This window comes from Cervus canadensis, chromosome 1, assembly GCF_019320065.1.
Source record: "Cervus canadensis isolate Bull #8, Minnesota chromosome 1, ASM1932006v1, whole genome shotgun sequence".
NCBI lineage: Eukaryota > Metazoa > Chordata > Mammalia > Artiodactyla > Cervidae > Cervus > Cervus canadensis.
The window spans coordinates 122526821-122542343 of record NC_057386.1 but is presented as its reverse complement, the minus strand read 5'-3'; the positions used below and the strand labels follow the sequence as shown (position 1 = coordinate 122542343).

At 43.0% G+C, this 15523-nt stretch overlaps 1 protein-coding gene across 2 annotated transcripts in view; it reads right to left on the bottom strand.

Annotated features, from left to right (window-relative positions):
• The window catches only part of TMEM233 (transmembrane protein 233), a 46020-nt gene extending 30890 nt beyond the window's left edge, over positions 1-15130 (bottom strand). Inside the window, exon 1 of one of the 2 annotated variants that reach the window (XM_043440337.1) lies at positions 14783-15130. In XM_043440337.1, coding sequence (XP_043296272.1) covers positions 14783-14968 — 186 coding nt within the window. In that variant the 5' untranslated portion in view covers positions 14969-15130. The remainder of the gene's footprint in view (positions 1-14782) is intronic. The other variant, XM_043440346.1, reaches the window with a different exon arrangement.
• Between the last annotated feature and the right edge of the window lie 393 nt (positions 15131-15523).

Genomic DNA, 15523 nt, shown 5'->3' with positions numbered 1-15523 from the left:
ATTTTTGGGGGCTCATGGGATATCTGAAAGGATGGAGCTGTCAGAGGAGTGTAATCTCCTCGGTTCTGTCTCATCACAACAAAAATTTGAAGCGATGGACGTTAAAGCCCTTGGCCTGTCACAGCTTTCAGACAGTCCATGTTATAGTTCTCAGACAGATCAGTTTTATTTAGAAAAAAAGAAGAAAATACATCCTTGAGGCATGAGGGCATGACGACCCAAAAGATGCAAAGAGAGCGAGCGAGTGCGCGCAGGCGGAAAAGTGAGAGACCCCCGGCCCTTTGGCACCTCTTTTTATGTTTTTTCCTTCCCCTGGGCCTGCCCTATGTAAATTGGGCCAGCCAGGAGTGCTGTTTGTTCTACCTGAGGTCCTCACTCAGGTCCTTGGACCTTCCTTTGTTCTATTTTCGTGGGCTTTTCCCTTCCTTGTCTTTTAGCCACCGCCATTCTGGACTCCTGTTTCCTATTGTAACTACCTAACAGAGCCATCATCTCTGGTGTCTGCTATTTCCTTCTCTTGGTAGATCCTTACTGAAGAGACAGTGTGGAAAAATATTACGGATCACATGTTCTTCAAAAGCATGAAAGACTCATCTCAGAAGCATCAGGTACCCTCACTACATGGGTAAGGGAACAAACAGGTGGACTTAGCTATGGAAACCAGTATGGAGGGTCTTAAAAAAATTAAAAATAGAACCACTACATGAGGGCTTCCCTGGTGGCTCCGTGGTGAAGAGTCCACCTGCTAATGCAGGAGACACAGGCTCTATCCCTGGTCCAGGAAGACCCCATATGCCTTGGAGCAACTAAGCCTATATGCCACAACTATTGAGCCTATGCTCGAAAGCCAGGAAACTTCAACTACTGGACCTGCGCACCGAGCTGCTAAAGCCTATGCGCCCTAGAGCCTGTGCTCCACAAGAGATGCCACCACTATGAGAAGCCTGCACACTGCAACTAGACAGTAGCCTCTGCTTGCCACAACTAGAGAAAAGCCCGTGTAGCAATGAAAATCCAGCACAGCTAAAAATAAATAAAATTATTTATTAAATAAATAAATAAAAATGTTAAAACATTCTGTATCACCCTGGTAGTTCAGCTGGTAAAGAATTTGCCTACAATGGAGGAGATCCTGGGTCGACCCCTGGGTTGGGAAGATCCCCTGGAGGAGGGCATGGCAACCCACTCCAGTACTTTTGCCTGGAGAATTCCCAGGGACAGAGGGGCCTGGTGCGCTACAGTCCATGGGGTCGCAAAGAGTCGGACACGACTGAGCAATTAAGCACAACACAGCACAGCATACTTGGAGAAAGAACTACTACCTGATACAATTCCACTTGTGGGGACACATCCACAGGGAACGAAAGCAGGATCCTGAAGGGACATCTGCACTCTCATCTGCATAGCAGCGTTATTCACAAAAGCCAACATATGGAAGCAACCTAAGGGACCATCAACTGATGAATGCATAAAGAAGATGTGGTACATATACACATACAATGGAACGCTATTCGGCCTGGAGAAAGAAGGAAATCCTGCCATATGCAACAATATAGATGGACCTTGAGGGAATTATGCTAAGTGAGATAAGTCAAGCAAAAAAAGACAAACACTTTATGATATCACTTACATGTGGAATCTAAAAAAGGCAAAGTCACAAAAACAGAGGGTAGAGTGGTGGTTACTAGGGGCTGGGAGCTGGGGAACAGGAGAGATGTTAAGTGTACAAACTTGCAACTGGTAGAAGAGTAAGTCCTGGGGACCTAATCACAGCATAGAGATTATAGACAATACTGTATATAAACATCAGACTCTAAATATCTAAGATCTAAGAGACCAGATCTTAATTATTCCCACCATGAGAAAAGAAAATTATGTGACATAATAGAGGTGTTAACTAATGCTACAATGGCATCATATTGCAATACAGAAATGTATCATACCAGAGTGATGTGCACGACAAACTTCCACAAAATTACATGCCAACTAGATTTCAAAAAAAATATTTTAAAGTAGGCTTATATTAGTGCAGGTAAGCTTCTGCTTAGGTAAAAACCCAGTAAAACTCAGAACCAAAATAACTAAACTGCTGATATTTTCCAATCATTTCTTTTGGGCAGGAGCTGTGCTAAGCTGTGGTTTCTCTGTCCTTAGAGATTCTCAAGACTAGAACACATCAGAATAAAAAAAACATTTGTCTTAAGTGAACGATAGAGCTGACAGTTTCAGCTTGATAAGAACAAATGATTTAGAAGTAGAACCACCTTTCAATGTGGAAAAGAATTCTCTTGTTATCACTCCTTCCTCCTCCTTGCTAAAGGTTTGCAGTATCTTTAGGAAAATACTTATTTCAGACTAGAAATAAGGTCTAAACATTTATTATAGAAAAATTGGAAAAAGTAAAAACTTATTATAGTAAAATCTGAAGTTATAATAGCCAAAGGTTACCAAGATTTACCAAGAATCCTGCAAATATTGGGGCTTCCCTGGTGGCTCAAGATGGTCAAGAATCTGGGGAAGGGATGTGGGAGGGGGGTTCAGGATCAGGAACACATGTACACCCACGGCTGATTCATGTCAATGTATGGCAAAACCCACTACAATACTGTAATTAGCCTCCAATTAAAAAAAAAAAAAAAGATGGTCAGGAATCTGCCTGCAATGCTGGAGACTTGGGTTGGGAAGATCCCCTGGAGAAGAGATGGCAACCCATTCCAATATTCTTGCCTGGAAAATTCCAGGGACAGAAGGGCCTGGCAGGCTACAGTCCATGGGGTCGCAAAGAGTTGGATACAACTGAGCAACTAAGCACAGAGAACAGATAGCGATACACAATGTTGTGGTTGTTTCAGGTGAGCAGCAGAGGGACACAGCCAGACACATACATGTAGATGTGCGAACACTTTTAATTGATAAAGATAGCGCAATCTTATCGTGTATACCACTTTACAGTCGCCCCCCTCACTTTATCTTTTACTTTCAACATTCCCCTGTATCATAAAAATTCTTCACAAACATGATTCTAATAAAATATTCTATGTTTTAAATGAATGTATTATAATTTACTTAGTCACACTCCTCTGTTGGAATCACTATTTATCTCCATCTTCAAATTTTCACATTTAAACCACAACAGTGACAAATATTAATTAAGCAATTATTCTGAGCCAGGCACCATGATTCATGTTTATTAACTCACTTTATAATTCATTTCATCACTAATGCTCAGATGAACATCTAATATATAATGTTATTCCTCTCCATTTAATTTTTAAAAATTTTAATCTCTTGGTGAAGCTTTCTTTGTATAGCTCTTGCTTATTTCCTATGTTTATTTCTAGTATTTAACATTTTTATTTGCTATTTGTGACTATGCCCATATTTTGATCTACTGAGTCACCGATACTGAACTCCTAATTTTAGAATGTGTTTTCTTTTCTTTAAAACATCTATTCTGTCTTTCAAAACCAGCCTCATCTTCACTATTCCTTTATCTCTGGTACATATTTGGCCAATGGTAAGTAAGTAAGGTTTTCTCCCTTTCAGCCTCTCTCTCTGTTCCTCCCTCCCTCTTCTCTCTCACACACACATACACACTCACATACCTGTGCAAACTTAACATCAATGCCTAAACATAATCTGAGATACTTAAATGTCCAGGTGTAACAATTCACTTTACATAGATCAGTACTGTCTTAGATCCCAGACTCCTAGATAGTAAGTTCCATCAAAACAGTTTGATGGATACGGGCACTCAGTAAACATTTTTAGTAATAATGCTTGAGTTTTCAGAGGACTCTGGAATTTGTTTTGGTTTTGCTTGTTCCTAAGTTTCTTTGCCTAAAGGTAGTGCTGGGGATTCAAAGACTAGACTTTCAGATCATAAGGCATGTTTCCTCATCATCACCATTCATCCATTCAAGATGGTCTGTCATCTTCTTGGGCTTCTGGGCTGTTGCTCTTCATAAATATCTTCATGGACAAGTGAAGAATTGTCCTTTTGCCTATCACTAAAATAAAACTAGAGAGAAATTCTGCCAGGCTTGATTGAGAGTATTATACAAACGCTTCTTATATGGATGAGGCAAGTCTATTCAAAGAAAAAGCTCCCAGGACATCAAAGCTGTGTTCCTATCAAAGGGCAAATCTAGCTATCTGATTTTAATGCTTCAAGAGGCCAGACTGTGAACTTTATGGTGGTGATGACCATCATGTTTGACTTCTGTCCACTAGGGTCACCTTTGCAAGCCTTGTTTCTTCATGGATAAGTGGAAATAACAGCTTTCTTGTGTACCTCCCTGGAATTTTGAGAAACAAGTAGAATTGTATCCATGTGAAAATGCTTTGAGAAGTAAATACTTATGGACAAATGTAATAATAATGGCAATACCACAGTGTCAAAATTATCCAGAACAAAGAACAAATGAAATTATCAGAAGAGGGAGGTAACTATAGGGGGTGTACTTTAGTTTGGGGAATAGAAGGCATGAGATAAGGGATAAAAGAAACAAGAGAGTCAAGTTTCTGAATTCCATATGTAGGAAAAAAGATAATGAGAGAGCAAGACCATCAGCCAGAGTCTGGTTAGTGAGATCCATTACAAATATGTGTTGAGCACAATATAAAAAAAAAAAATCAAAAAATGAGATCTAAATAGATATTTCTTCAAAGGAGACATACAAATGGCCAATAGGCACATGAAAAGTTGCTCAACATTGCTAATTACTGTATAAATGTAAATCAAAACTACAATGAGGTATAATCTCATACCACTCAGAATGGCCATCATCAAAAGGTCTACAGATAATAAATGCTGGACAGTGTGCAGAAAAGGGAACCCTCTTACACTGTTGGTGGGAATGTAAACTGGTGCAACCACTATGGAGAAGAGTACGGAGGTTCCTTAAAAAATTAAAAATAGAACTAACATATGATCCAGCAATCATACTCCTGGGCATATATCTGGAAAAGATAAAAACTCTAATTCAAAAAGATACATGCACCTCAATGTTCATAGCAGCACTACTTACAACAGCCAAGGCATGGAAGAAACCTAAATGTCCATCAACAGATGAATGGGTAAAGATGTGGTGTGTGTATACACACACACAGAGATGTACAGATGTAATGGAATATTACTGAGCCATAAAAAGAACGAAATAATGCCATCTGCAGCAGTATGGATGGACCTAGAGATGATCACACTAGGTATCTGAAGTCAGACAGAGAAAGACAAACACTATTTATCACTTATGTGTAGGAGTTTTAAAAAATGATACAAGTGAACTTATATATAAAATAGAAAGAGACTCACAGACATAGAAAACAAACTTATAGCTATGAAAGGGGAAAATTGGGAATCTGGGTTTAACAGATGCACACTACTATAACATAATACACAGAAGAACTGTACAAAAAAGATCTTCGTGACTCAGATAAACACAATGGTGTGATCACTCACCTAGAGCCAGACATCCTGGAGTGCGAAGTTAAGTGGGCCTTAGGAAGCATCACTACAAAGCTAGTGGAGGTGATAGAATTTCAGTTGAGCTATTTCAAATCCTAAATGATGATGTTGTGAAAGTGCTGCACTCAATATGCCAGAAAATTTGGAAAACTCAGCAGTGCCCACAGGACTGGAAAAGATCAGTCTTCATTCCAATCCCAAAGAAAGGCAATGGCAAAGGATGTTCAAATTACCACACAATTGCACTCATCTCACACGCAAGTAAAGTAATGCTCCAAGCCAGACTTCAACAGTACGTGAACCATGAACTTCCAGATGTTCAAGTTTTAGAAAAGGCAGAGGAACCAGAGATCACACTGCCAACATCTGCTGGATCATCAAAAAGGCAAGAGAGTTCCTGAAAAACATCTACTTCTGCTTTATGGACTACACCAAAGCCTTTGACTGTGTGGATCACAACAAACTGTGGAAAACTCTTAAAGAGATGGGAATACCAGACCACCTGACCTGCCTCCTGAGAAACCTGTATGCAGGTCAAGAAGCAACAGTTAGAACTGGACATGGAACAACAGGCTGGTTCCAAATCGCAAAAGGAGTACATCAAGGCTGTATATTGTCACCCTGCTTATTTAACTTACATGCAGAGTACATCACACGAAATGCCAGGCAGGATGAAGTACAAGCTGGAGTCAAGATTGCCGGGAGAAATATCAATAACCTCAGATACACAGATGACACTACCCTTATGGCAGAAAATGAAGAACGAAACAGCCTCTTGATGAAAGTGAGAGAGAGTGAAAAAGTTGGCTTAAAACACAACATTCAGAAAACTAAGATCATGGCATCTGGTCCCATCACTTCAAGGCAAATAGATGGGGAAACAATGGAAACAGTGAGAGACTTTATTTTCGGGGGCTCCAAAATCACTGCAGATGGTGACTGCAGCCATGAAATTAAGAGATGCTTGCTCCTTTCAAGAAAAGCTATGACCAACCTACACAGCATATTAAAAAGCAGAGACACTACTTTGCCAACAAAGGTCCCTCTAGTCAAAGCTATGGTGTCTCCAGTAGTCATGTATGGATATGAGAGTTGGACTATAAAGAAAGCTGAGCACCGAAGAAATGATGCTTTTGAACTGTGGTGTTGCAGAAGACTCTTGAGAGTCCCTTGGACTGCAAGGAGATCAAACCAGTCAATCCTAAAGGAGATCAACCTGAACATTCATTGGAAGGACTGATACTGAAGCTGAAACTCCAATACTTTGGCTACTTGATGCGAAGAACTGACTCATTGGAAAAGACCCTGATGCTAGGAAAGACTGAAAGCAGGAAGAGAAGGGGACAACAGAGAATAAGATGGTTGGATGGCATCACCAATTCAATGGACATGAGTCTGAGTAAACTACAGGCGTTGGTGATGGACAGGGAGGCCTGGCGTGCTGCAGTCATGGGGTTGTAAAGAGTTGGAAACAACTGAGCGACTGAACTGAACTATATATAAACGAGATAAAGAAAGACCTATTATATTGCACAAGGAACTATATTAAACATCTTGTAATAACCTATAATGGAAAAAAGTCTGAAAAAGAATATATACATACACACACAGACACACACACACATATATATACACATACATAAAACTGAATCACTTTGCTGTATACCTGAAACTTTATAAATCAACTATACCTCAATAAAAAAAATAAAAGGACATGATCTGATCAGGAAAAAAAAACCCATTTTGCTGGGAAAAAGGTGGAGAGGTGGGTCTCCACACACGAACGTTAGTGAGGGAACTCTATTCTTGTTCTATCAACAGTGGGTCAACTCAATAAAAGGAGAACCAATGTATCACTAAGAACAGTATTTTTGTGTTCTGTGGCATATTAGCCTTAGAATCAAAAGATGCTTGGCAACATGCTTAGTAAATGCACCATGCTACATTTTCTGACCAAGAGCCACAAGAAACAGTGGTTGGTCCAAGGTTTCAGGAGACTCCCAAGGAAAGGAAACAGTACACTTTTGCTTAACGTAGTATTTGTGTTCTCAATCCACCCCTCCCATATTCCTTACTCCTTTTAAAAAAATAAACTCATTAATATTGGGCAGAACCAGTTGTTTGAGAAGCATGGTTTTAGAAAATCTGGTTTAATTCTTGAACTTGCAAAAATGGAAACTAGGTGTATACAGGTTCCTGCACTGAAAGCATCATACTTCTGGAAAAGCAGCTTTGAATTGAAGAAAATCAATTGAGAACAGAAACCAATTTCCAAAGGTGGATCCATTGGCCTGTGGTGTGGGAATGTTGGTGGGTGCCAGATGAGCCAGCGAAACTATCCTTGAGAAGTAAGCCTTGGCTAACTTCTCAGCAACCCTTGGCATTAGCCTGACTTTCCTGGATGTTTTTCAAGAAAGTTTTGGCAGAAATGCAGAACACAGAGGGGAAGAGAGGGCAATCCTCAGAGATAAAGGTAGGAACACATTTAGGCCTCTGGGGCCATTCATCCATCCATCCATTCATCAGACATACGTTACTTACTAACCATGTGCTCAGCATTGTGCTAAGTGCTACAGCCAACAGTGCAGCTTCAAGAGGCTCACGGTCACAAACTGTGCAAAGAAGGAAAAGTACTCTGAGAGAAAGCTACTCAAAGTGTATGTTGAGGGGACACAACCTAGGGTGAGGGCAAGAGGGTAATCAAGGACTTCACAAAGGAGGCAGTTTTCCAGCTAAACTTTGAAAGAGGAGTGAAACCTGCATTTTAACAAGCTCCTCAAGAGGTTAAATTTTGAAAAGCACTGTTCTAGGATGTGAGTCCTCCTACCTGGCCTTCTCTTGAGGACTATTTAAAGGTGTCCTCCGAAGTCACCATTAAAATTCATTACAAGTCAGATGCAGTTTGCTTATAAATTCATGACAAACTGCACCTCAGCCATGGCATGTTTCACCAACTTATTTAACAGCTGCTGTTTTGTTACCTGGGCGATGTTTAACAACTCTAGGAGGGACTTTTCTTTCTTTTTTTCTTTTTAACAACAACCAACAACAAAAACATCTTTACTATGTAAATTTTCAAGCATATTAAAAAGCAACAGAACAATATGCAAATCTCCATGTTCCCATAACCCAGCTTCAACAACCATTCATTAGTGGCCAATCTTGTTTTTATCTATATCTCCCATATTAGGTTATGAGAAAGTCATTATAAAATTTTATCAGTAAATTAAAATGACATTTAAAATGTGTTTTCTTTTCTAGGAACACACAGATTAACATCTTGTACCTCTAATAATCTAGGACTATTGAAAATATCTATTGAAAGGACCCCAATAGCGGTTTAAAATCTATATTCCCAAATTCCAAATGTCAGTGGCCACCCTCTGCCACATACTGAGAAAACTTATGAAAGTAGCCATCAAGGCAGGGGCAGCCTGGGACATGTGCATATCTAAAATCTATGGGTATCAATAACAAAGCTGTCCAACAAAGCCAACAAGCTTCAGGCAAGGTCTTTGTCATCTGAGACCATCTTAACATTCTTCACAGCTTCAAGTGCAGGAATTCATAAGGAATAAGTCACAGGTGTCCATAATATTGATATTCCATTTCATAGCTGACAGTAATGTAGAAAGAACCACAGAAAGAAGACAGAAATCAACGTAGGACCAAATGAACTATACTACTTAAGAGTTTCAACTTATAAGCAATGGCAAGCATCCTGGGTCAGCTACCTGAACCAGGATCTGTTATTTCCAAGCTCTGCCTTGATCACTGAAAACAAACAAAATAAAACCCGCAAACCTCACAAATCTCCTCTGAACCTGTGAAAATCCAGTTGAAACCCAGTTTCGATGGACAAGCCCTGGTGGAACCTGGGTCAGATAGGAAGAATATCCAGTATGGTCTGTCTGTCATTCTGTGGATACTTACTTTCTTTTTGCCCACAGACTTCGTCTTTTAGAGCAGGTGTGGTCAAGTTCTGGGCAGGGCTGTGGCTTACTGTGTCAGCCCATGACCAGATAATGGATTTTGACAATGGCTTCAAATCGATCATCCATTATCAACTGCATCTTCTGCTGGTTTATGAAACCTGCTGCCTTGTCTTGAGGATTTCTCTTTGCCTTTTTTTGGTGTGCTGGAGCTGTTCCCTTGATCTGTTGTCTTTACGTTTCCTGATTTACTTCCTTGTATTAGGGGAGCACACCCTCCCATAGCTTTCTAAGAAAAGATATATGTCGGACTTCTTTTTGAGATCTTGAATGGCTGTAATTAATGTTTACCATTAGATCACAGCAGTTATTATTCCAGTGACACACTTACTTGTCATTGCTTTTATTTTTTAATCAAATTCGCTAGTCTCAATAAAAATAAAAAAGTTACTGGAAAAGGTAATGGTTTGTATCCCTAAAATATATGCACCATCATCTTTAACACTAAATTCTAGCTGTGTTTTAGGTAATGCCATGAAATCATTTAAATTTTACTATTTAATTTCCACAACAGTACCTGACTTGGTACCCTCACAACCCTGTAAAACATTACAGGATTAAGAAATCAAGCCTCAGAAAGACTGAGACAGTTGCATGAGATGACAAATGTAGCAAACAGCACAAAAGGCTTTGAACCTGTCTGGTACCTAGACAGATTCTGCGGGTGTGAGGAAGAAATTCTACTGAAAGACGGCTTATAATTCACCTAATTAAAATTCACTGGCTATTATGTATTCATACTTAGAGTGACTAAATTGGTTCACCTAGGCAAAAGACTGTATCATATCATAAAAATGGAGACTTGGCATGGACTTGCTTTCGGTCTCTTGAGCCAGGTAGCAAATTCCAGCTACAAAACTAATATTAATAGACAGAGACCTCAACCGAAATTTGCCAACACTCTTGCAAGTTTTTTCTTGCAGATCCAGGAGGGGAGAGACCTTGCTGATCTTATTTATCACTTGATAAAGGTAAAGGAGTATATTAATGCTTGGAGTGTTAGTCGCTCAGTCCTATCCAACTCTTTGCAACCCCGTGGACTGTAGCCTGCTAGGGTCCTCTGTTCGTGGAATTCTCCAGTCAAGAATACTGGAGTGGGTAGTCATTCCTTTTCCAGAGGCTCTTCCTGACCCAGGGATTGAACTCACATCTCCTACATTGCAGGCAGATGCTTTACCTTCTGAGAAACCAGGAAAGCCCAGTGAAGTGTGGAAGACTCTGGCATTTAGCAATAGTGCTCAGTAAATATTTGTTGAGTGAACAACCAGTCTTTTTCCAGGGTAAAATTCATGTGGACAGTCTCCACATTCCATCTTTCATATGGAATAAACAGATAGCCTGGAATGGGCAGGAGTACAACGAATGAAAACCACTCTGGGCTCCACTTTCCAAGTCGTGTGCCCCATCTGTATGGATGAGGGGTGCTATTTTCAAATTTACATATGTAATACGGGCTAGCAGTGATCCAGCCTGCAGGAAATTCATGAGATATGTCTCCCTGAAACTGAGTATAGGTTAAGCGTACTTTTTTTTTACATTTTTTTTTTTTTTAAGGTGGACCATTTGTAAAGTCTTTATTGAATTAGCTACAACATTGCTTCTGTTTCATGTTTTGATTTTTTTGGCTGTGAGGCTCCCTGGCCACAAATGGAAACTGCACCCCCTACAGTGGAAGGTGAAACCACTGGGACCACCAGGGAAGTCCCTAAATGCACTTTCAACAAATAGATTTTTAGTACTTGGGGAAGCAAAGACTTCCATGTCCCTGCTTCTGGCAATGTTTGACCCACCAATATTCTGACACGACAAGCCATACTATACCAACTCTCTTCAGTGGTGAACTCCTCACAACCCCCAGGACTCCCTCAGCTCTGCCTGGGATGGTGGAAAGACTGCAGATGCCAACAGCTTCAAGAACACTCTTCTCAAATGTGTATTTTTCAAAGAGGTTTTATGATTCCCTAGCACCTACTTCAACTTTGTGATTTGATAGAAGGCTTCTCAGACTTGATTTAATAAATAAAGATATTGATTGTTTTGAGTTTCCTGGCTCTTTTTACAGTTCTGGGAATGAATTACATTGAGGCTTGTCAATATTTATGTCAGTTTGCATTATCTCCCTGTATTTCTTGATTGGAATGCTACTGATGTTTGGGGTGGGTCAGTTCTTCATTGTGGGGACAGTCTCCAGCATTGTAGGATATTAATATTCTTAGCCCTTCCCCCCCAAATGCCTGTAGTGCCTCAAATCACTGATACACACAGATATTTCCCACATAGTTCCAAGCACCTCCATGGGGAATGGCACCCCTATTTAGTGCCTCGACTGATCACAAATTACAGATGACTGAGACTTGAAAATAGCCAGGACTGAACATCACCAGACTCCCCAGGGAAAGCATACACCTGGCAGTTGGTCAGCCATCCTCCTCCTATGCCCCCTTCCACTTCCTCTTTATCCTTTAGAGTCTTTATTATGAAACCTGTCAAACTGAGGTCTGCACTGTTTCAAAGGGAAAATGCTTCCAGTACCTTAGAGGCAGCACAATTTGGAGGGTGTAGGAAGCTTAGTTTGACGTTAGTTTGACGTTCTGTTTGTTTTCATACACGACATATGATGTATCCAAGCCCCAAATCTATCCATCTGTCTGCCAGTTATTGCCTGTACCAAGTGCAACGCTGGTGGCTTAACACACTTTTATTCTCTTTTATCCTTACAACATTTTTGCCACCTCTTAAAATGCTTTTTACATTCTCATTTTCTAGATGAAGAAGCCAACACTTTAAAAGGGTATACATAAAGCTGATCCACTTCGTTGTACAGTAGAAACTAACACAACACTATAAAGCAATTATACTTCAGCAAAAAAAAGGTATGAAATTTGGTCAGTAAACTTTCTGATTCCAATATCTATTTTCTGACAATAGGATGGTCTCTTGCTGTAAATCAAGTGAAAAAAAAATCTTGCGGGAGAGAATGGAGATAGGAGGGCCAGAAAAAGGTTTCTATTCAAAGCACATAGAAGTCTTATCCCCCAGGACACACCAAGTGGCATCATTAGCGTTCAACCTGTCACCACCAGCTGGAGTTCCAGCTCATCTCAGATGAATGTGGGATGGGGGGGAGCGGGGGAGCCTCTGCAGGCAGTTTTCTACTTGGCACTGGAAAAGGAGTAAATTGGCTGTTGATTCATTAATAAACCAGGATAGAGTGTGGGCACTAATACCAGTCAGTTCTCTGCTACTGCCTAGAGAATGTGGCTGCTACACCTCCCCTTCCTGCTTGGCTGCAAAAAACCATCCAAGACAGGATATCTCAGGAGAGGAAGGAAGAAAGGAAACTGACTGGTTGGTCCTAAGGAAACTGATACGGTGGTTCAAGGGTTCCAGCATGGGATAAAGTAGCAGGAGAACAGACATTGTGACCCATTAACACCATTCATACAATCATTCATTCATTCACTTTGCAATATTTATTGGGCAACTACCACTAGCCAGATTTTCTTCTAGGTGAAGTTACAACAACAAAAAAACAAATACCCCTGCCCTCATAGAGCTTATATTCTAGTGAGGGGACACAGACAATAAGCATATTAATACATGGAATAATATATCAGACAGAGACTACTCTGAGCAAAAAATTGCAGGAGAATAGAGCTTGCGAGTGTGTGTGTGTGGGGGGGGGGTAGGGAGGTTGATTTTAAAACAGTAATCAGAGAGGCTCTCAGTAAGTGACATGTGAGTAAAGATCTAAAAGCATCACCATGCTGGGCCCTGTTCCAAGAGGTTCCCACTTTATCTCATTAACACAACCACCCTGAGAAATATGGCTATGATTATCCCCACTTCACAGACCAAGAGGCTGAGGTGAAGAGAGATGCAGTGATATCCGGAGATCACACAGCTAATACATGATGGAACTAGGATTTGAACCCAAGTAGTCTGAAGTTCAGCGGCTGAACCCTTGAATGTTGGTGCAGACAGCCTACAAATGCGGTATGAGAGAGGGCAAGCTGTGAGTGCAAACGAAGCCTCCGTGTGCACCCAGGAAGCCAGTACAGTGCCACCCATGGGCAACTGTGGCTGGACTTGCAGGGGGGAAGCAGGTAGAGGCTCTCAATCTTTACCGAGTTTACGGGGGACTCTCCCGATCTGCGGCTGGGGAGCTGGGTCTGGCAAGGTGGGTGGGTGGGGGAGGGAGCTCGCTGCAAGGGTTGTCCTGGGCCAGCTGCCCCAGTCTATAAGGTTAGGACCTCACCAGAGCTCCTCACCCTCCTGGGTTCTCACAGAGCTCCCACCTGGGCAGCTGAAGAAGGTAGTGGAAGTGAGGGCAGGAAGTAGCACCAGCAGCTTCTACTGCAGAGAGAGGCGCAGAGTTCGCGGAGGTCAGCACAAAGGGCGAGCTGCAGGTGCAGGAGTCCCCAGTGCATTCCGGGGCCTAAAGGGGCGCCTGGGAGCCTTCGGGGAATGGCAAGAGAGGTGCAGAGAGACGCGACTGAGCGACTGAACTGAAGAGAGGCGCAGATAGGGTCCCTGTGCAGCAAGTGTGAGAGGAACGACTAGCGCTGGGATAGAGGAAAAGAGGGGAGAGCGCGCACATTGTTGCCGAGAGCGGCACAGGGGGCGCCAAAGAAATGCCTGGAGAGGGAGCAAGCTCACTGGAATAGAGGGACCAAGAGGTGAAGAAGGGTCAGCTGGCGGAGGAAGAAGTGCAAAGGAGCTGGTGTCCCAGAGAGGGCGTGCTGAAGTGTGGGACCAGGGGTCGAGAAGACGCTGGGAATCGCTTAGGGACCCTCAGAGAGTGGCCGGGGCGGCACCCCCGGCGCAGCAAAGACAAGACTATGTGCTAAAATAAATAGAGACGGTGCTGCCGCTTGAGACCCGGAGCGGCAAGGAGGGCGCAGAGCCTGCGCGCTCAGAGAATGGGGCGCGCTGTTGCTTTAAGAGTGGTGCGCTTTGAGGCACCCAAGTGCCCAAGTGGATGGGCGCCCAAGAATGTCGGAGGAGGCCAGGAGGGAAGCCGGGAAGTCCAAGGAAGAACTTGCTCGGGTTGGAGAGAATACACAGCACTGCTGGAAGTGGAAAGCCGCCCGGGTGAGGCTTGGTCAGGGTTCTGAGTACCACCGGGAGCACAAAGGCGGCGCTGGTGGTTGGAGGAAGAGTGTGGAGAGTCTGAGAAAGGTGAGCAGAGGACAGAAAAGCCCCGTGCCCTGGGCAGTGAGGAAGGGAGCGGTGAAGAGGGGAGAGTGTGAGGAGTCCCCACGAGGGGGTTCTGCCACTCGGGTCTTCTGTGCCTGGCTGCTGCAGGTTCTAATTTACTCACCATGATGGAGAAGACTAAAGCCACGATGTTGATGGGGTACGCAGGGCAAAAACACGCGACAATGGCAAGCCACAGGTAGTTCTGGGGCTTGGGCACGTCCTCCTCGGTCTTGTCATCGTCGGTGTTGGCCTCAGGACTGCTGTCCAAAGCCCTCTTGAAGTCCGAGCTGGGAGCGTACTGAGACATGGGCGAGGTTGGCCGTGCCGGGAGGCGCAGGAGCGCACGGTCGGCGCGGTCTGGGGCTTTGGCCGCAGGCTCCTGGCGAGTCGCTGAAAAGCCAGTGGTGCGGGACTCCAGGGAGACGTAATCTCAACCCTTCTGCGCCCTCCACTTGCACCTGCCTGGGCTCAGGGACCCGGGCCAAGAGCCTCCAGCACTGGAGGGAGGGAGCGAGCGAGGGCGTGGGGGAGGCAGCAGGGAGGAGAGAAGGAGCCAGCCAGCCTGAGACACAGGGGAAAGGCACCCCTTGAGGACACACCCAGGGGCCATCAAGCAGACACAGCGACTTACAGGTTAAGGGTCTTACAGGGAAGGGAAAGGGAAGACCCTTTACATGGCAGACTGACTGACCTACAGGCTGAAGATGACCAGCTCCTCTTTTAAAGCAGTTGAATTTGAATTCATTCAGCACCACAGGAGGCGACCCAACTCTATCCAGTTGGGCACCCAGCCCTACCCAGGAGGTAGCAGACTTACTACTTCCTCTTGACTTTAATGATTTGCTTTCCCGGCTCTATGATC